The 23278-nt window shown below is 45.0% G+C and overlaps 1 protein-coding gene across 2 annotated transcripts in view; it reads left to right on the plus strand.

Annotated features, from left to right (window-relative positions):
- Nucleotides 1–23278, plus strand: part of LOC137331634 (adipolin-like) — a 184470-nt gene that overhangs the window by 104808 nt on the left and 56384 nt on the right. The window contains exons 2-5 of one of the 2 annotated variants that reach the window (XM_067995562.1): nt 7579–7689; nt 10816–10927; nt 13817–14019; nt 19756–19864. In XM_067995562.1, coding sequence (XP_067851663.1) covers nt 7579–7689; nt 10816–10927; nt 13817–14019; nt 19756–19864 — 535 coding nt within the window. The remainder of the gene's footprint in view (nt 1–7578; nt 7690–10815; nt 10928–13816; nt 14020–19755; nt 19865–23278) is intronic. The other variant, XM_067995563.1, reaches the window with a different exon arrangement.

Here is a 23278-nt window from a genome sequence, read left to right on the forward strand (position 1 = left end):
AAGGTACAGGACTATGGGACGAAAACAGTACAGTGGGATTAGTTGTGGATTGCTCTAACAAAGAGGCCGCACAGTCACAATAAGCATGGCCTGCTACAAAGCTGTTAACCTCTATGGTTCTGGGTTCTATAGTGCTTTGGTTCTCTGCTTCTAAAGGTTCTGTGGTCTATGGTTCTATAGTTCTATGGCTCTAGATTGTATGGCTCTGTGGTTCTAAGTTCTATGGGCCTAGACTATATTGATTCTATGGCTCTAGATCGTATGGCTCTGTGGTTCTAAGTTCTATGGGCCTAGACTATATTGATTCTATGGCTCTAGATCGTATGGCTCTGTGGTTCCAAGTTCTATGTTTCTTGGTTCTATGGGCTCGATTTTCGCACCCCCGAGCGGGTGCGTTCGTGGCGGGGGGGGGGGGGCTCCGAAAATCGGGGATTCCCGGGGCGGGTCCGGAGCCCGGCTCCAACCCCAGTGACGCGCTGACATGCGCGCGCAGCCCCCGCATGTGGGACTCCCGCTGGCAATTAAAGCCGGCGGGATGCCACTTAAAGTAATTAACTAGCTACTTCTGGTCGTTTACAGACCTGATTGACCTGATATTTTAGGAGGGGTGGGATTTTCAAGTCAACTGGGACTGTTTCCCGTACTGGGGGAAACACTCCCAGTTGAAATGGACGTGTTGCAGCCATCAGCCTGTGGCAGGTGCAAAGGTCCATTTGACAGGTGGTGGGGGGAGACCCTCACCCATTGCAGGAGGCCACTCTGTCACTTTGGACAAAGTTTGGCCTCCACCACCCTCCTCCTAACAATAAAATTCACCAACTTGCACACTTACCCCGGTGTCCAGACACATTTACCTACCTTGCGGACCCCCTCAGATGTACATCTTCCAGATGGGAGCCGCCGTAGCTGCAGTCATGACCTCCTCAGAGGACGAACAGCATCACCAGCCTCGCCGGCCACGCCGTCCACCTCTGACACGTGGAGCTCCACAACACAGTGCTGTGACACATCCACCTGCACAGCAGGAGGGAGGGCAACTGCAGAGAGAGATGCGTCGCAGAGGGCACTACCCTCGCCACAGGGTCCACAGACCGAGGCTCAGCTTCCTGGACCTCTCTGAGCAGCAGTGCACACGGAGGCTCAGAGTCACTCGACATGTAGTCGTGGACATCTGCAGCCTCCTTCATGCCGAGCTGCTCCCGGCTGGCCCGAGCACCGTCTTCTTACCTGTCGCTGTCAAAGTCACCACTGCCCTCAACAACTTCTCCTCCGCATCCTTCCAGGGTGCCACCGGGGACATCGCCGACGTCTCTCAGTCGTCTGCACAAAAGAGCCCTGCAAATACACCTACACCCACTCTGCAGTGACACAATGGGTGTCATCAGTTGTGGGTCCTCATAGTGATCCTCAGGAAAGGGCATTATTGCACTAACCAGACAAGATTCGCAAAGACATGGCAATAGTGGTGCCAGTATAATATGTGATGTGAGTTGATCAGAAATTCAATATAAGCAAAAACCATGACAAACCCTCAAACACCCTTGTGCATCCCCTTCATGCTCACGACACATTTGCCTTACGCTTCCTACTGCACATATGTGATGCATGCCCTGTGGCTGCAGCACAGATAGTGGCAGGTTGAGTGAGGCTGACCGTGAAAGAGATGCACGAGAGGGTGAGTGTCATGAGATTGTATGAGGATTGGGATGAGCGGTAGTGGCGGGATGAGTACTGGCGAGGTGAGTAAATGCAGGTACGATGAGGATGAGGTTTGAGGGGTGATGTGACAGAGTAGTGTTGGCAGTGCAGAAGGAGATGTGGGGTGGGGGCGGTGACGTGGCAGACGGAGTGTAGGGGAATGAGTAAGTGTACTCACTTCGGCTGACCTACTTAGGTCATTGAAGCGCCTCCTGCACTGTATGCAGGTGCGTGATATGTTGGTGGTGCTGGTGACCTCCTCTGACACCTCGAGCCAGGCCTTCTTGGTGGCAGAGGCAGGCCACTTCCTCCCACCCGCCGGGGAGGAGATCTCTGTCCTCCCCCTCCTCCTCACCCCATCCAATGATACCTGGAGTGAGGCATCATTAAACCTGGGAGCAGCCCTCCTCCTGGGCTGCTCCATGCTGTAATTTTGCCTATTTTCTGTAGCATCAGTCAGTGGAGGACTGCCCCTTTAAATAGAGCTCCTCCAGCTGACAGACTTTGCTGCGCATGCGCAGTCCGCCCACTGCGCAGCTTTCCAGCGGGAAACCTGGAAGCACAGGTAAGTGGCTTCAATCAAGCTGCGATTGTGTGCAGAGCACCCCGATTTCACTGGACGGGTTACCCACCCGCCCAGTCGACCCCCCCCGCTGCCAACCCACCGACCTCCTAATATCGGGCCCTATGTTTCTAGGCTCTATGGGTCTAGGATCTATGAGATAATGAGGTTTAATATTAATGGAAATTACATTTCCTCACTGGTGTATTTATTCAACATGGTACCTTCCTGGTCTATGTGGCTCAGTGTATTTACCCAATGAGGCATCGGGGAAGCAATTTCTTTATCATTTTTACATTTTTTTTACAAGCGGTGAAATCCTGAAAGGATTTGCTCCAATTAATTTTTTCCGCTTCTGTCAAAAAGGCAGTCATTTGTGCTGGACAGTGAGTGTCAGCAGGCTGCACCACCATGTGGGGTATCACAGCCAAACCTCATCCTTTCCTCATCCAACATGCATGTTTATAGACTTTCTAACAGGATCACTGGATAAAGGTCAGGAGAGGGATTTTACCTACTCCCTACACTAAGCGTGTGGAGGCCAATTGTTGTATCCCGATCATTAGCCCTGGTGAGATTAGCTAACTCAGCATAGACCAGTCGCAGAATTTGTGATAGCCCTGGCCTATTTGCTTCAGTACCACCCTAGGCATTGCATTTACCAACTGAGATCTCTTGCGCCCCTCTAATTCTGGCCTCTTGTGCATCCCCGATTTCCTTTGCTCATTGGCAGCCGTTTCTTCAGCTGCCTAGGCCCTAAGCTCTGGAAATCCCTCTGTAAACCTCTCCGCCTCTCTACCTCTCTCTCCTCCTTTAAGTCACACCTTAAAACCTACCTCTCTGACCAAGCTTTTGGTCACCTGCCCTAATATCTCCTTATGTGGCTCGGTGTCAAATTTTGACTGATAATCGCTCCTGTGAAGCACCTTGGGACGTTTTACTACGTTAAAGGCGCTATATAAATGCGAGTTGTTGTTGCTGTTGTTAAGTATTTGAAAGGATTTAATCCTTATGTGCATGAAGTCTTGAAAAAAAGACGCTTGGTCAGGTTGGTAGCATGCAGTGCCCACGTACCAGTGTTGTGAGTTCCCCTTCTCAGCTGTGTCATTGAAATTAGTTGCTGAGCAGGGGAAAGTACTTCTCCTGGCTGGTTACACATCAGCACTGTCGGTGGTCTGAGAGATGGTCACCTGCCCACTCATCTGGCCACTGTTGCATAAAGACATCAAGAAAGAGAAAGGAGAAAAAGCAATTTAAAAATAAATAAGATATTTGTAATTATAATTTATTTATTCGGTAACCAGAGGACACAGATATAAGATTATTGGCAAAAGAGCCAGAGGGGAAATGAGGAGAATTTTTTTTTTAAGTAGCGAGTTGTTATGATCTGCCTGAAAGGGTGGTGGAAGCAGATTCAATAGTAACCTTTCAAAAGGGAATTGGATAATTACTTGAAGGGGGAGAAAATTGCAGGGCTACGCAGAAGGAGCAGGGAAGTGGGAGTAATTGGATAGCTCTTTCAAAGAGCCGGCACGGGCACGATGGACCGAATGGCCTCCTTCTGTGCTGTAAGATTCTATGATTCTATGATATGGAATTGGTTGGTGCCGGCCTGCTGGGGAAGGAGGATGGCGTGGTGTAGATCAGATGAGTTAACTGTGTCTCATTGTGGCTGATACTGGAGCAGCAAAGAGGGAGCATTGGGCAAGTCTGAAATCTTTGATCACCCCACCCTAACAAGCAAGGAAGGTCATTTGAACACAGAGGGTTAGCTTTAGGCAATGAATGGAGAAAGTATGGAAAAAATAAAGAGGAAATGGTTCCAGCAGTTCAGGTAATGTGTTGGGCATATAACCAAGCAGAAAAATCCTTAAACATAACTGTAAATTCAATTGTGGTTACTGAGGATGGCCCAGTGATGATTCATGTAATAGAGATGAGCACTCTGGACAGGGTATCTATCACTGTGGTACTAAACTCATGAAATAATCCTGCTTTTCTTTGACCCATTAGGATGACTTGTACTTTAGAGGTATAAGGCAGTCAGATCTGGACCTCAATAACATGAATCAAGCTGTACTTCTTAGTGAGATATTGATATGGGTCAGAAAAAAAAAGAAAGACTTGCATTTATATAGCGTCTTTCACGACCACTGGACATCCCAAGGCACTTTTTTTGAAGTATGGCCACTGTTGTCATCTAGAAAACATGGCAGCCAATTTGTGCATAGCAAGCTCCCACAAACAGCAATGAGATAATGACCAGATAATCTGTTTTAGTGATGTTGGTTGAGGGATAAATATTTGCCAGGACATCAGGGAGAACTCCCCTGTTCTTCTTCGAAGTAGTACCTTGGGACCTTTTACATCCATCTAAGAGGACAGACGGGACCTCAGTTTATCGTCTCATCCGAAAGACGGCACCTCGGACAGTGTAGTACTCCCTCAGGACTGCACTGAAGTGTCAGCTTAGATTATGTACTTAAGTCTCTGGAGTGGGACTTGAACCTTCAACCTTCTGACTCAGCGTCAAGAGTGCTACCAACTAAGCCAAGGCTGACATAAAGCAAGTTATAGCAGGGCAATGTCCGGCAACAGCCTTTTGACAATGTATTGTTTGAAGTTGTCAACCACATCCCTAGTAAGGATGGTCCATGTTGCAAGTGAATACGAATGGACAAGTTTTTAAAGTAAAGAACTTGCATTTATATAGCACCTTATCATGTCCTCAAAGCTTTACAACCAATGGATTACTTCTAAAGTGTAGTCACTGTTGTTATGTACGCAAACATGGCAGCCCAATTTTGTAAATCAAGGTCCCACAAAAAATAGATAATATGTCTTTGGTGTGTTTGATTGAGGTAAGAATGTTGAGCCAGGACACCAGGAAAACCAACGGAATCTTTTATATCTTTTACCTGATGGGGTTATATGCTTTAGCCTGTAGTGGGGCTTAAATGCACAACCCCTCTGACTCAGAGATGAGAGTGCTACCAACTGAGCCAAGCTGACACTATTATTGTTAAGTATAATAGCCAAAGTATTATTATTCACTGAATGTAGCCGTAAAGAATTTGGACTTAGTGACCTCACTAAGTGTCTTGTCAAAATCTAAATCCCAAGCACCTTCTAAATAGATGCAGAACTTTCAACATCAATAACCTCCATTTATACTGTATCTTTCACAAGTTGTCTGAAGGTGCTTTCCGGGGAGAGGGGGAATGACAGACACTGAGCTGAAGGTAGGGGGAACGTGGTATTTTATCTAAAGATATCTGGGGGGGGACAAGAAAAATTCCACAATAGATGCCCACTTAGACAGTGCGTGTTTGGGAGAGAAGAATAAAGTATTCAGACTCTGAAGTGTAGATGATTTCATTTCATATATAACAGCAATTCTCAAGTTAAGGATGAAAAAAGGTATTGTATGAAAGCAGCGCTGAAAGTGATATGTGAAAGAGTTAGTGTAAGCAAACATCCAAACTGTTCCAGAAGTTCGTGCCAATTTACAAACCCACCCTCCGTGCATCATGCCCATATTTGCAATATGGAGTTCTTGGCTTTGACCAAGCAGACGTATTCCAGCTGCTTCTGATTGAGTGACAAAGCCTCACAAGTTCCAACTCTCTCCATTTTCCATAAAGTGTCAGCAATTCCACTCTTAATAAATCTCCCCTGTGCTTTTCCCTTGCCCTTTGCAAAATGATTTATTATTATTATTTTTAAATTACTGAAACATAATCAGAAATGAACAACAAAGGGAATAATAAAGCTTATTCATTCATGGTGATAACAACGTCTGTACTGTGATTGGCTTCGGTAATGTTGCAATGGGGCGAGGCTGGGAAGTTTCATTGTTGCATCCACCTCTCTTTCCTTTCAGAAACTTTCCACCTGGCGACATTCATAGAATTACATAGAATGTACAGCACAGAAACAGGCCATTCGGCCCAACAGGTCCATGCCGGTGTTTATGTTCCACAGGAGCCTCCTCCCTCCCTTCTTCATCTAACCCTGAGTAACCATGAGAGGAAGTCCAAGAAAAGAGTGAATTTTCATAACTGTTTGCTGTTCTAGGAATCACAGAGAATTAATAAACAAATGGAGCTTCTTCCAACGGCAATCTTCAAAAAATAATCCTCAATCTTTAACATCTGAATAGAGAGCGACTGGATGGTACAATCGGTTAGACACTGTCCTTTCACACTCTGGGACTGGGTGGTACAGTGGGTCAGACACTGTCCTTTCACACTCTGGGACTGGGTGGTACAGTGGGTCAGACACTGTCCTTTCACACTCTGGGACTGGGTGGTACAGTGGGTCAGACACTGTCCTTTCACACTCTGGGACTGGGTGGTACAGTGGGTCAGACACTGTCCTTTCACACTCTGGGACTGGGTGATACAGTGGGTCAGACACTGTCCTTTCACACTCTGGGACTGGGTGGTACAGTGGGTCAGACACTGTCCTTTCACACTCTGGGACTGGGTGGTACAGTGGGTCAGACACTGTCCTTTCACACTCTGGGACTGGGTGGTACAGTGGGTCAGACACTGTCCTTTCACACTCTGGGACTGGGTGGTACAGTGGGTCAGACACTGTCCTTTCACACTCTGGGACTGGGTGGTACAGTGGGTCAGACACTGTCCTTTCACACTCTGGGACTGGGTGGTACAGTGGGTCAGACACTGTCCTTTCACACTCTGGGACTGGGTGATACAGTGGGTCAGCTCTATCCCAGATTTATGGGATTAAAGTCTGCTATCTTTGCTAGATATATGGGTTCATGTGGAATGAGTTTACGGCAGTTTCAGTCCAATAATCTACCTATAGCTCCAATCTGGTGCCCTTGAAAACATTGTTAATCTTCTCAAGAGCACCAGATTGGTGTTATAGGTACATTATTGGGTGGAGCAGAGAGGACATTACTCTATATCTAACCTATACTCTATCTGGCCTGAGAATGCTTGATGGGCTTCACTCTTCAGTTAACCCCTACTGTACCTTAGCTGAGAGTGCTTGATGGCCCAGGGTTGAGGGAGCTTTACTGTACAATGATCCCAAGGTGTACTTGGCCTGAGAATGCTGATGGTGACATTGAATCTAAATAGTAAACATTGTTCCAATCTCCAGAAATAAAGAAACAAGAAATAAAACTTAAGTTTTACTGGGAACATTGCCCAATGTTACCTGAATTAGCTCATTCTCAGCTCATTTAAAGCTTTTGCAGTCCATGCCAAGTGATGACTATGTTCCATAACTCAGTTCTTTTCCCAGGATCTGGATTCCAGCCTCATTTTTCACCTTTTCCCCGCCAGCTACCAGATACTCCTGTGGACCCACACGACAGCTGGCTTCTGTTCGTAGAACACTCCGAGAAGGGGATCAATGACAGGAAGAAGAACAAAGGAAGAGCACGAAAAACACAGGTAATTATCACATGGCGGTGGATGAGGTGGGGTGTTGACATTGTACAGAAACACTTATAATGTATGAGTTAATGTGTGAATAACTTGCTTGAAAGTTGAATGTCTGAAGTTCTGTTGACAATTTAATACGTACTGAACATGGGCCATTAACAACAGAAGGACCAGGTGTCACTGCCGGAGTGGGTGGGGTGGCGGTTGTGTGAGGGAAGGAGGTTTAAATGTTAATCAGTGAAATCTGGTTGCCTGGGAGGATAATATCATCGGGGAATGTATGAGTGGATGCAATTGATTGGGGCAAGCCTAGTGTCCAAAGGAGAAAGGTGATACACCAGACAGGTAGGCCAGACTAATCCAAAAACAAGAACAACTTACACCCCAAGATCTGTGTATCTACACCCCTTGAGTTTGCTTAACTGCACTCCTAGATTTGTGTAACTACATCCCTGGATCTGTGTTTTTACACTCCTAGATTTGTGAATTTGATAGCCTGCACTGATAAAACGCCTTTTGCATTATAAAAAAAGCCCCAAGGTGCTTCACAAATGGAAAATGGGCACCAAGCCATGGATGTGGAAATTAGGAGGGGTGCCCGGGATTCTGGTCAGGAAGATGGATTTTGAGAATGTTTTTAAAGGTGGCGCATGAAGTGGAGAGGCAGTTCAGGGAGGGAGTTCCAGATAGTAGAGTCAATGCAGCTGAAGACTCTGCCCCCAACGGTGGAGCGAAAGGAGGGAAGACACAAGGAAGGCCAAAGCCAGGGGAATGACATGTAGAGCAGGGGGGGACTGAGATACACCTGTCCGGGGTTCCTGATCACTAGATCCTACCTTGTGTTCTGGGAGGGCCCATCGCATTCCTGACCCACGAAGCCCTACCTTAAGGTGTGGGCTGGGCCATTGCATATGCTGGCACGTGAAGTTATCCTCAGTTGTCATGAAGTACCATTTAATGGCAAGAACACGACATTCTCTGCAGGGCTGAATACATTTTTTATTCATCCAGCGACGAACATGAAGGGGAAGCTGAGAATTTAGTCAAGTCCTCAATATTCAGGCACCATTTGTATTACAAGGACTCTCTCTACTTCCTATGCTTAAATCACATTACAGTTACTATTATAACAGACTTTCTCAATCAAACTCAACTGTCACCGAGGCCAAATTGAAAGGCGCTGATCAGCAACCAAGCTTAAGTATTCAAATGAGGTGGAATTGAATTTGGGTGGTAATAAGCTCCAAGGTATATGTAAATTGAGGATTTAAGTGAGATATTAAAAATCCCATATGTTCCCAAAACAAAAGCAAAATACTGCAGATGCTGGAAATCTTAAATAAAAACAGAAAATGCTAGAAACACTCAGCAGGTCAGGCAGCATCTGTGGAGAGAGAAACAGAATTAACGTTTCAGGTCGATGACCCAGTTCTGATGAAAGATGATCGACCTGAAATGTTTTCTCTCCACACCTGCTGCCTGACCTGCTGAGTGTTTCCAGCATTTTCTGCTTTTATTCCATATGTTCCCAACTTGTGCGGTAAAGTCCTTTTGGTCCACAAACACTGTGTTAAGCGGGAGTTACACTTCTCACATATTTAGCAGGTTGTCAGTAACTTTCCTTCAGTGTGTTTCTGGTGACTCGTATACATTAGGTGCGTTAAGAGTATTACACAATCGAGTGACCAGTCTGAAAACAGCCACGTAACTGGTATCAATAGAACACTGTGGGCCAATGCAACTGTGGAGCACACAACCTCTGGGACAATTGGATGGACTGCACTGAGAGCAGAAAGCATGATTTACAGCCAAAGATTTGCAAGGCATAGTTGGAGGGGTTAGGGCACGGAGAAATGCTCTGAATGATAACCAGAGGGTCAAGCAGGCGTGAAAGTCCATCACCATGACCATCAATATGGTATCACATACCCAGGGAAGCTGGAGGGAAGTCCACAAGAAAGTGCCTGACTTGAAGTATAAAGGTGAGAAATGGGGATAATTGATAACTGTGAAAAAACAAAGGCTGCCATCTATGGAGTAAGCCTTTCAAAGTAAGCTGGAAGCTTTCTAACAAGTTTGCTCGAGTACCTTAGTATACTTAATCTGAATTGATCCAGTAACTTGCTGCAATTGCAACACACAGATCAGCAATGGAGATGGTTGAGAGCTAGTACTACATTCCAGAAAGGAAGCACACAGGAAATAGTGCAGAGAAATAAAGATAAAAAGAAAGACTTGCATTTATGTAGCGCCTTTCACAACCTCTGGACTCTCAAAGTGCTTTACAGCCAATAAAGTACTTTTAAAGTGTAGTCAATTTTGTAATGTAGGAAACACAGCATCCAATTTGCGCACAGCAAGGTCCCACAAACAGCAATGTGATAATGACCAGATAATCTGTTTTGGTAATGTTGATTGAAGGGTGAATACCGGGGAGAACTCCCCTGCTCTTCTTCGAAATAGTGCCATGGGATCTTTTTCATCCGCCTGAGAGGGCAGACAGGGCCTCGGTTTAACATCTCATCCGAAAGACAGCACCTCCGACAGTGCAGCACTCCCTCAGTACTTCACTGGAGTATCAGCCTAAATTTTGTGCTCAGAGGCGAGAGTGCTACCGCTGAGCTGTGGAAAAGTGCAGACATACTATAACTGCTCTCACAAGTAGCTGATAATTAAAATGCACTTAGTCAGTTCTTAAATATTACTTCAAATAATCTTAGCAAATTGCTTTACAATAATTTACGCAGAAACCCATAGAGCTTTGCTTCATCCTAGCAAAGGCCCTGAGGTTCCATGGGGCTGCGATGGTTTCCCCCAATAACTTCTGCGGAAGATCGGCGAAAACCCCAGAAAAACGGTGTACATGCTCATTTTCATCTGGCAGTCTCCCACCAAAGTTATGGCAGGAGACCATTTTCAGCCCCACAGAATTTTAGGGATAAAATAGGCCTTCCCCAATGTGGTGGTAAGTCCCATATTGGCCATCAATGTGGGAATAGTATTGCTACTGAGAGCTCGATGGTGCAAAAAGTGGTGCATTGTGACTAAAGGGAGCATTGAATCAATCTAAATCAGTAGTGTTGCTGTAAATGGAGTAAGTGATGAAACAACAGCCCGTTTTCTTGTACTTTCCAGCATGGTCTTCCAGGGCCACCAGGTCCTCCTGGACCGCAGGGCCCACCCGGACCTCCAGGGGCTATTGTCACACAGGAAGTGCTACTGAAAGAATTCAAAGAAATGCTGAAAGGTAAAGTCACATTTGACATTTTAATAATTGAAATTAATGGAACTGTAATAGGCAGTGAGAGAGATAATATTTAACATAAATGAGACTGTATTAGACACTGAGGGAGGCAATACTTAAAATAAAAGGAATTACAATAGACACCGAGGGTGATCATTAAAATTAGCGGGACTGTTATATAAATTGCAGGGAGTGATACATGAAACTGTACTAGAGAATGAGTGGTATAACATTTAAAGTAAATGAGGCTGTCACATAGACTGAAAGAGATAATTAATATTTGTGGGGCTTAAGGGAGATTGAGGAACATAATAGTAGGTCTGCAGTAGAGACTGAGTGAAATAATTAAAATAAATGGGACTGTAATAGATGTTAAAGGAGATAATTAAAATGAATGGGACACTACTCCAATTGTGGCCTAACCAATGTCTTGTACAGATTCATCATCACCTCCTTGATTTTTAAAAATCAATATCCATGTGTAGAAACCCAAAATCCTATTTGCCCTTTCAATGGTTTTTTTACCGACTTTTAAAAATGTGTATCTGTACCCCTAGATCAGTGTATCTGCACCCCTAGATCAGTGTATCTGCACCCCTAGATCAGTGTATTTGTACACCTAGATCAGTGTATCTGCACCCCTAGATCAGTGTATCTGCACCCCTAGACCTGTGTATCTGTACCCCTAGATCAGTGTATCTGTACCCCTAGATCAGTGTATCTGCACCCCTAGATCAGTGTATCTGCACCCCTAGATCAGTGTATCTGCACCCCTAGATCAGAGTATCTGCACCCCTAGACCTGTGTATCTGTACCCCTAGATCAGTGTATCTGCACCCCTAGATCAGTGTATCTGCACCCCTAGATCAGTGTATCTGCACCCCTAGATCAGTGTATCTGTACCCCTAGATCAGTGTATCTGCACCCCTAGATCAGTGTATCTGCACCCCTAGATCAGTGTATCTGCACCCCTAGATCAGTGTATCTGTACCCCTAGATCAGTGTATCTGCACCCCTAGATCAGTGTATCTGCACCCCTAGACCTGTGTATCTGTACCCCTAGATCAGTGTATCTGCACCCCTAGATCAGTGTATCTGTACCCCTAGATCAGTGTATCTGTACCCCTAGATCAGTGTATCTGCACCCCTAGATCAGTGTATCTGCACCCCTAGATCAGTGTATCTGCACCCCTAGATCAGTGTATCTGCACCCCTAGACCTGTGTATCTGTACCCCTAGATCAGTGTATCTGTACCCCTAGATCAGTGTATCTGCACCCCTAGATCAGTGTATCTGCACCCCTAGATCAGTGTATCTGTACCCCTAGATCAGTGTATCTGCACCCCTAGATCAGTGTATCTGCACCCCTAGACCTGTGTATCTGTACCCCTAGATCAGTGTATCTGCACCCCTAGATCAGTTTATCTGCACCCCTAGATCAGTGTATCTGTACCCCTAGATCAGTGTATCTGCACCCCTAGATCAGTGTATCTGCACCCCTAGATCAGTGTATCTGTACCCCTAGATCAGTGTATCTGCACCCCTAGATCAGTGTATCTGCACCCCTAGATCAGTGTATCTGCACCCCTAGATCAGTGTATCTGCACCCCTAGACCTGTGTATCTGTACCCCTAGATCAGTGTATCTGTACCCCTAGATCAGTGTATCTGCACCCCTAGATCAGTGTATCTGCACCCCTAGATCAGTGTATCTGTACCCCTAGATCAGTGTATCTGCACCCCTAGATCAGTGTATCTGTACCCCTAGATCAGTGTATCTGTACCCCTAGATCAGTGTATCTGCATCCCTAGATCAGTGTATCTGCACCCCTAGACCTGTGTATCTGTACCCCTAGATCAGTGTATCTGTACCCCTAGATCAGTGTATCTGTACCCCTAGTTCAGTGTATCTGCACCCCTAGATCAGTGTATCTGCACCCCTAGATCAGTGTATCTGTATCCCTAGACCTGTGTATCTGTACCCCTAGATCTGTGTATCTGTACCCCTTGATCTGTGTATCTACATCCCTAAATTTGTGTATCTACACTCCTAGATCTGTGTATTTGCACCCCTTGATCTGTACATCTGCACCCCTAGATCAGTGTATGTGTATTCCTAGATCTGTATATCTGCAGCCCTTGATTTGTGTAACCGTACCTCTTAATCTTTGTATCCTAACTCTAGATATCTCTATTCCTTCACTCCATTGAGAATTTTAGTGTTTATTTCCATTCTCCTCTTTATCCCAAATGGACTTCACATTTATCAGTTCTAACAAAGATCCACACCTGAAACGTTGGCCGGGTCCTGCTCCGACTTCTTGTGTTCTTTAGATTTGTGGTTGGGATCAGATCAGCCATGATCTTATTGAATGGCGGAGCAGGCTCGAGGGGCCGATTGGCCTACTCCTGCTCCAATTTCTTATGTTCTTATGTTCTTATGTTGCCTTGCCTTACTCTCTGCACAGATGCTGCCTTACTTGCTGAATGTTTCCAGCATTTTCTGTTTTTGTTTCACATTTATCTTTATTGAACTGCATCTGCCGACTCCACGAGCCAATTTATCTTCTACAATCTCTTACATTTTTCCTCAGGACTTGGCATCCCCCAGTTTGGCATTGTCAGCATGTTTTATTATAAGTCCCTCTATGCCCATGGCCAAATCATGTGTATATGTAGAGAGGTTGCAACACAAATCTCCTACACACCCTTTCTGTTGGGTACAGTGCATGTCCCAGGGATATAGAAAATGGAAAAGATAGAAGGAATGCAGAATAACACAACTTAAACTATCATAAGAAAAATCCCGAAGTTATTAAAATTAGTTATGAGTTAACACACTGGATAAATTGTCCATCAATATCCAATTCAAGTGGATTTTTTTCCCTCGCAGAAGTGGTTGAAGAAAGAAATAGGATCACGTTGCAAGAAAAGTGCCAGGAATGTCCAGGAATTCAGGGCAGTCTCACCTTTCCCCCTCTGTTACCCAGGGAGACGGGCCCATATCATAGGCTGGAGGCAGCCTTTCACTGCAAGCTAAAGGATGACCTGGTGATGAACAGAAAATGTCTGAGGGAGCTGCAGAATTTTCATATTGTGAGTGGCTTTTCAACCTACAGGACCAACATACCTGTACCTTCCTATACCAATGTTAGTGATCAGAACGTATATATATACACATATATATATATCATGTCTTATATTAATGGAATAATTGATGAGGGAGAACTGCGCGGTTTGGTTTCCTTAATCCAACCTTACGGGTTTGGGTCGGGAATTCTGCCCACCGCCCTGACACCAGCATGACCCAGACCCCCATTTTCCTGGGTCAGGGGTCACTTAACATGGAGGTCTGGCACCCACCACACAGAGGGGGCCCGGTGCAGCAAGTCCATGAAATCCTGGTGTTGCTGCAGCGGACTCTCCTGCTACAGTATCCGAAGAGGTGGGAGGCCACTTAAAGCGGCTGAAGTGTCCCAAAGAAGAACACAGCTAAAGTTTTTGTAGGCCTCAGCGAGACCGAGGCCTTCAAGGGTAGGTATTTGGGGTTGAAATGGAGGGAGAAGTGCCCAATACCTCTCTCGTTCACCATTTACATAAACGATTTGGACTCGGGAATCAGAAGTACAATAACAAAATTTGCAGACTACACCAAATTGGGGGATACAGTTAACACTACGGAGGATAGGGTACGGTAGCATAGTGGTTATGTTACTGGGCTAGTAATCCTAACTAAAATCCAGAGTCATGAGTTCAAATCCCGCCACGGCAGCTGGCGAATTTAAATTCAATTAATTAAATTCAATTAATTAAATAAAAATCTGGAATTAAAATACTAGTATCAGTAATGATGGCCATGAAACTACCGGATTGTCGTAAAAACCCATCTGGTTCACTAATATCCTTTAGGGAAGGAAGCCTGTCGCCCTTACCCGGTCTGGCCGAAATGTGACTCCAGACCCACAGCAATGTGGTTGATTCTTAATTGCCCTCTGAAATGGCCTAACAAGCCACTCAGTTGTAAAATCTCGCTACGAAAAGTCATAATAAGAATAAAACCGGACGGACCACCCGGCATCGGACCACTAGGCACCGGACACGACAACGGCAAAACACCAAGCCCAGTCGACCCTGCAAGGTCCTCCTTACTAACATCTGGGGACTTGTGCCAAAATTGGGAGAGCTGTCCCACAGACTAGTCAAGCAACAGCCTGACATAGCCATACTCTCAGAATCATATCTTTCAGCCAACGTCCCAGAATCTTTCATCACCATCCCTGGGTATGTCCTGTCCCACCGGCAGGACGGACCCACCAGAGGTGGCGGTACAGTGATATACAGTCAGGAGGGAGTGGCCCTGGGAGTCCTCAACATTGACTCTGGACCCCATGAAATCTCATGGCATCAGGTCAAACATGGGCAAGGAAACCTCCTGCTGATTACCACCTACCGTCCTCCCTCAGCTGATGAATCAGTCCTCCTCCATGTTGAACACCACTTGGAGGAAGCACTGAGGGTAGCAAGGGCACAGAATGTACTCTGGGTGGGGGACTTCAATGTCCATCACCAAGAGTGGCTCGGTAGCACCACTACTGACCGAGCTGGCCGAGTCCTGAAGGACATAGCTGCTAGACTGGGCCTGCGGCAGGTGGTGAGCGAACCAACACGAGGGAAAAACTTTCTTGACCTCGTCCTCACCAATCTACCTGTCGCAAATGCATCTGTCCATGACAGTATTGGTAGGAGTGACCACCGCACAGTCCTCGTGGAGATGAATTCCCGTCTTCGCACTGAGGACACCATCCAACGTGTTGTGTGGCACTACCACCGTGCTAAATGGGATAGATTCAGAACAGATCTAGCAGCTCAAAACTGGGCATCCATGAGGCGCTGTGGGCCATCAGCAGCAGCAGAATTGTATTCCAGCACAATCTGTAACCTCATGGCCCGGCATATTCCTCACTCTACCATTACCAACAAGCCAGGGGATCAACCCTGGTTCAATGAGGAGTGTAGAAGAGCATGCCAGGAGCAGCACCAGGCGTACCTAAAAATGAGGTGCCAACCTGGTGAAGCTACAACTCAGGACTACATGCATGCTAAACAGCGGAAGCAACATGCTATAGACAGAGCTAAGCGATTCCACAACCAACGGATCAGATCAAAGCTCTGCAGTCCTGCCACATCCAGTCGTGAATGGTGGTGGACAATGAAACAACTAACGGGAGGAGGAGGCTCTGCAAACATCCCCATTCTCAATGATGGCGGAGTCCAGCACGTGAGTGCAAAAGACAAGGCTGAAGCGTTTGCAACCATCTTCAGCCAGAAGTGCCGAGTGGATGATCCATCTCAGCCTCCTCCCGATATCCCCACCATCACGGAAGCCAGTCTTCGGCCAATTCGATTCACTCCACGTGATATCAAGAAACGGCTGAGTGCACTGGATACAGCAAAGGCTATGGGCCCTGACAACATCCCAGCTGTAGTGCTGAAGTATTGTGCTCCAGAACTAGCTGCGCCTCTAGCCAAGCTGTTCCAGTACAGCTACAACACTGGCATCCACCCGACAATGTGGAAAATTGCCCAGGTATGTCCTGTCCACAAAAAGCAGGACAAATCCAATCCGGCCAATTACCGCCCCATCAGTCTACTCTCAATCATCAGCAAAGTGATGGAAGGTGTCGTCGACAGTGCTATCAAGCGGCACTTACTCACCAATAACCTGCTCACCGATGCTCAGTTTGGGTTCCGCCAGGACCACTCGGCTCCAGACCTCATTACAGCCTTGGTCCAAACATGGACAAAAGAGCTGAATTCCAGAGGTGAGGTGAGAGTGACTGCCCTTGACATCAAGGCAGCATTTGACCGAGTGTGGCACCAAGGAACCCTAGTAAAATTGAAGTCAATGGGAATCAGGGGGAAAACTCTCCAGTGGCTGGAGTCATACCTAGCACAAAGGAAGATGGTAGTGGTTGTTGGAGGCCAATCATCTCAGCCCCAGGGCATTGCTGCAGGAGTTCCTCAGGGCAGTGTCCTAGGCCCAACCATCTTCAGCTGCTTCATCAATGACCTTCCCTCCATCATAAGGTCAGAAATGGGGATGTTCGCTGATGACTGCACAGTGTTCAGTTCCATTCGCAACCCCTCAGATAATGAAGCAGTCCGAGCCTGCATGCAGCAAGACCTGGACAACATCCAGGCTTGGGCTGATAAGTGGCAAGTAACATTTGCGCCAGATAAGTGCCAGGCAATGACCATCTCCAACAAGAGAGAGTCTAACCACCTCCCCTTGACATTCAACGGCATTACCATCGCCGAATCCCCCACCATCAACATCCTGGGGGTCACCATTGACCAGAAACTTAACTGGACCAGCCATATAAATACTGTGGCTACGAGAGCAGGTCAGAGGCTGGGTATTCTGCGGCGAGTGACTCACCTCCTGACTCCCCAAAGCCTTTCCACCATCTACAAGGCACAAGTCAGGAGTGTGATGGAATACTCTCCACTTGCCTGGATGAGTGCAGCTCCAACAACACTCAAGAAGCTCGACACCATCCAAGATAAAGCAGCCCGCTTGATTGGCACCCCATCCACCACCCTAAACATTCACTCCCTTCACCACCGGCGCACTGTGGCTGCAGTGTGCACCATCCACAGGATGCACTGCAGCAACTCGCCAAGGCTTCGTCAACAGCACCTCCCAAACCCGCGACCTCTACCACCTAGAAGGACAAGGGCAGCAGGCGCATGGGAACAACACCACCTGCACGTTCCCCTCCAAGTCACACACCATCCCGACTTGGAAATATATCGCCGTTCCTTCATTGTCGCTGGGTCAAAATCCTGGAACTCCCTTCCTAACAGCACTGTGGGAGAACCGTCACCACACGGACTGCAGCAGTTCAAGAAGGCGGCTCACCACCACCTTCTCGAGGGCAATTAGGGATGGGCAATAAATGCCGGCCTTGCCAGCGACGCCCACATCCCGTGAACGAATAAAAAAAAAAGAATAAAAAAAAAAGGACTGCAACAAAATACAGGAAGACATTAACAAACTTGCAAAATGGGCATGTAAATGGCAAATGAATTTCAATGCGGATAAGTATGAGGTGGCGCATTTTGGTAGGAAGAATAAGGAGGCCATCTACTCCTTGGAAAATAAGAATCTAAATGGGGTGGAGGAGCAAAGGGATCTGGGGTTACAGATACACAAATCATTAAAAGTAGCAACACAGGTTAACAAGGCCATAAAAAATGCAAACAATGCACTGCAGTTCATTTCTAGACGGATAGAATTAAAAAGCAGAGACTATGCTAAATTTATATAGAACCTTGGTTAGACCACACTTGGGGTACTATAAACAGTTCTGGTCTCCATATTACAAAAAGGATACAGAAGCACTGGAGAAGGTGCAAAAAAGATTTACAATAATGATTCCAGAACTGAGAGCTTATAACCATCGGGAATGACTGAACAGGCTGGCGCTCTTTTCTCTAGAAAAGAGAAGACTGAGGGGTCTTTAAAATTATGAAGGGGTTCGATTGGGAGACAAGAAGATGTTTCCACTTATGGGGGAGACCAGAACTAGGGGCCATAAATAGTCACTAATAAATCCAATAAGGAATTCAGGAGACACGTCTTTGCTCAGAGAGTGGTTAGAATGTGGAACTCGCTACCACAAGGGGTAGTTGAGATGAATAGCATAGTTGCAGTTAAAGGGAAGCTGGATACGTACATGAGGGAGAAAGGAATAGAAGGAGATGTTGACAGGGTGAGATGAAGTAAGGTAGAAGGAGGCTTGTGTGGAACATAAACACTGGTATAGACAAGTTGGGCCGAATGACCTGTTTCTATGCTGTAAATGCTATATAATAACTTTATGTAATACGAGGCCCTCTTCCTCCATCCTGGGAGTTTGAGGATTTCCTGGCTCTATGCCTGGAACCATCACCAAGTGGTAAGAGGGGCAGATAGGAGGGAAAAGGGGCAGAAAGCCGGGCCCCACCTCTTCACCAACATTTGTATGTGACAGATGGCCAATGGTGGTCCCGGTGGGAAATGGGGGAGGGAAGCTAAGGTGTGAAGATGGCAATGGACCTCACTGCCTGATTCACTCTTCTGTTTCTCCTGCTATCCCACCTGATTTAACCTGCACTCCTGGGACCTGCATTTCAATCCAGCCCAAATTGATGAAACAGAGGTCTCTTTCTAATTACTGTAGGAATCCTAAGTGAAACCATGCTGAAATTCCAGTTGGTGATATTAACAAACGCTTAACATGATGGCATGGCATTCCTCAGATTAACAATGGCATGAACCCATTTATTTGAAATGATTTAATGCCTTCATTAAAGTAAATGAGATGCAAGTAGTTAGAGGAATCTGCACAGTATGCACTCTGGGATCTTAATCCTTAAAGAAAGAACTTTCATTTATATAGTGCCTTTCATGAACTCAGGATGTCCCAAAGCACTCTACAGTCAGTGATGGACTTTTTTGAAGAGTAGTCACTGTTGTAACATAGGAAAGGCAGCAGCCAATTTACGCACAGCAAGATCCCACAAACAGCAATGTGATGTCAACCAGGTAATCTGTTTTAGTATTATTGGTTGAGGGACAAATATTGGCCAGGACACCGAGGAGAACTCCCCTCCTCTTCTTTAAAATAGCTCCATGGGGTCTTTTACTTCCACCTGAGAGGACAGATGGGATCTCACTTTCACATCTCACCTGAAAGACGAATGCTTGGTGCAATTGGTTGGAATTGCTCAAGAGAAGCACCAAAAATGAGTACCACCGAGTTATTTAAAAAGTTTGTTTCCTTTCAGCCTGAGAAAGATGGTGTGTTCCTCCGGGGAATCGGCCTGAATCTCACCAGTGGTCAATACATGGCTCCAGTGACAGGATTCTACCAGTTCTCTGCCAACATCCACATTGGTAAGGAGATCAGGAAAGGTTGTGGGGGATTAAGGAAACGGCTGGACGTCTGTAAGGGCTGAGTGAATTTATTAAAGAGATACTGCCTTAGTGATGCACCTCATTCAAATCGCACACAGTTCTGACAAGAACAGTCAAAATGTTTCCATTTTTATCAGATTATGATATATAAAAAGTTTACTTTCCCTTTGAAACTGCTCATCAGCTGAAGCAAATATCGAGCTGGTTCACTGCTATAATAAGAATTATATTTATTTTAACAATGATTTATCATGAGCTCATAATGCAGAAATGACAGTAATGTTAGAGTCTGGCAATGGGAACACAATTCACCCCACAAATTAATGGCACAGTATCAAAGAGGTGATTTCGAGGGATGAATAGAAAATTTGTGCATGTTATGAACAACAGAAAAGTCAGAACTGCTTTCCAGGCAGTAGTTCTATCGCTGTTTGGTGCTGTAACACTCCCTGAGCTTGGTGTGTGTGATGAAATTTCTTGCTCTCTCACTCTCTCTCTCTTGGTTTTGTATGTATTTAATTATGTATCTCCCTCTATCTTTTGGATGGTAAGTGTATGACGATGTGTCTCTCTTATTCTCTTGGTTTGGAGTGTTTAATGCTGTAACACTCTCTTGATTTGCTGTATGTTTGATGCTCTGACACTCTCTGGGGTAGATCTTGACTTTGTGTGAGTGTAAAACGGGTGATAGCGAGTCGGCAGCTCGTTTTACATCTCTCCCAATTTTTATCTCCCAAGTAGAGATGTAAAATGGCATGCTGATTTCTATCATACGTTTTACACGATCACACAAAGTCAAAATGTACCCCTTTCAGTTTGGTGTGTGTTTAATGCTCTAACACTCGGTTTGATGTGAGTTTAATGCTCCAACACTCGGTTTGATGTGTGTTTAATGCTCTAACACATGGCTTGATGTGTGTTTGATGCTCTAACACTCGCTTTGGTGTGTGTTTAATGCTCCAACACTTGCTTTGGTGTGTGTTTAATGCTCTAACACTCGCTTTGGTGTGTGTTTAATGCTCTAACACTCGGTTTGATGTGTGTTTAATGCTCTAACACATGGTTTGATGTGTGTTTAATGCTCCAACACTCGCTTTGGTGTGTGTTTAATGCTCTAACACTCGGTTTGATGTGTGTTTAATGCTCTAACACTCGGTTTGATGTGTGTTTAATGCTCTAACACTCGGTTTGATGTGTGTTTAATGCTCTAACACATGGTTTGATGTGTGTTTAATGCTCTAACACTCGGTTTGATGTGTGTTTAATGCTCTAACACATGGTTTGATGTGTGTTTAATGCTCTAACACATGGTTTGATGTGTGTTTAATGCTCTAACACATGGTTTGATGTGTGTTTAATGCTCTAACACTCGGTTTGATGTGTGTTTAATGCTCTAACACTCGGTTTGATGTGTGTTTAATGCTCTAACACATGGTTTGATGTGTGTTTAATGCTCTAACACTCGGTTTGATGTGTGTTTAATGCTCTAACACTCGGTTTGATGTGTGTTTAATGCTCTAACACTCGGTTTGATGTGTGTTTAATGCTCTAACACATGGTTTGATGTGTGTTTAATGCTCTAACACTCGGTTTGATGTGTGTTTAATGCTCTAACACTCGGTTTGATGTGTGTTTAATGCTCTAACACATGGTTTGATGTGTGTTTGATGCTCTAACACTTGGTTTGATGTGTGTTTGATGCTCTAACACTCGGTTTGATGTGTGTTTGATGCTCTAACACTCGGTTTGATGTGTGTTTGATGCTCTAACACTCGGTTTGATGTGTGTTTAATGCTCTAACACTCGGTTTGATGTATGTTTAATGCTCTAACACATGGTTTGATGTGTGTTTAATGCTCTAACACATGGTTTGATGTGTGTTTAATGCTCTAACACATGGTTTGATGTGTGTTTAATGCTCTAACACATGGTTTGATGTGTGTTTGATGCTCTAACACTCGGTTTGATGTGTGTTTAATGCTCTAACACTCGGTTTGATGTGTGTTTAATGCTCTAACACATGGTTTGATGTGTGTTTAATGCTCTAACACTCGGTTTGATGTGTGTTTAATGCTCTAACACATGGTTTGATGTGTGTTTAATGCTCTAACACATGGTTTGATGTGTGTTTAATGCTCTAACACATGGTTTGATGTGTGTTTAATGCTCTAACACTCGGTTTGATGTGTGTTTAATGCTCTAACACTCGGTTTGATGTGTGTTTAATGCTCTAACACATGGTTTGATGTGTGTTTAATGCTCTAACACTCGGTTTGATGTGTGTTTAATGCTCTAACACTCGGTTTGATGTGTGTTTAATGGTCTAACACTCGGTTTGATGTGTGTTTAATGCTCTAACACATGGTTTGATGTGTGTTTAATGCTCTAACACTCGGTTTGATGTGTGTTTAATGCTCTAACACTCGGTTTGATGTGTGTTTAATGCTCTAACACATGATTTGATGTGTGTTTAATGCTCTAACACTTGGTTTGATGTGTGTTTGATGCTCTAACACTCGGTTTGATGTGTGTTTGATGCTCTAACACTCGGTTTGATGTGTGTTTAATGCTCTAACACTCGGTTTGATGTGTGTTTAATGCTCTAACACTCGGTTTGATGTATGTTTAATGCTCTAACACATGGTTTGATGTGTGTTTAATGCTCCAACACTCGCTTTGGTGTGTGTTTAATGCTCGAACACTCGGTTTGATGTGTGTTTAATGCTCTAACACTCGGTTTGATGTGTGTTTAATGCTCTAACACATGGTTTGATGTGTGTTTAATGCTCTAACACTCGGTTTGATGTGTGTTTAATGCTCTAACACTCGGTTTGATGTGTGTTTAATGCTCTAACACTCGGTTTGATGTGTGTTTAATGCTCTAACACATGGTTTGATGTGTGTTTAATGCTCTAACACTCGGTTTGATGTGTGTTTAATGCTCTAACACTCGGTTTGATGTGTGTTTAATGCTCTAACACATGGTTTGATGTGTGTTTGATGCTCTAACACTTGGTTTGATGTGTGTTTGATGCTCTAACACTCGGTTTGATGTGTGTTTGATGCTCTAACACTCGGTTTGATGTGTGTTTAATGCTCTAACACTCGGTTTGATGTGTGTTTAATGCTCTAACACTCGGTTTGATGTGTGTTTAATGCTCTAACACATGGTTTGATGTGTGTTTAATGCTCTAACACATGGTTTGATGTGTGTTTAATGCTCTAACACATGGTTTGATGTGTGTTTAATGCTCTAACACATGGTTTGATGTGTGTTTGATGCTCTAACACTCGGTTTGATGTGTGTTTAATGCTCTAACACTCGGTTTGATGTGTGTTTAATGCTCTAACACATGGTTTGATGTGTGTTTAATGCTCTAACACTCGGTTTGA

Source organism: Heptranchias perlo, chromosome 13 (assembly GCF_035084215.1).
Source record: "Heptranchias perlo isolate sHepPer1 chromosome 13, sHepPer1.hap1, whole genome shotgun sequence".
NCBI classification, from domain to species: domain Eukaryota; kingdom Metazoa; phylum Chordata; class Chondrichthyes; order Hexanchiformes; family Hexanchidae; genus Heptranchias; species Heptranchias perlo.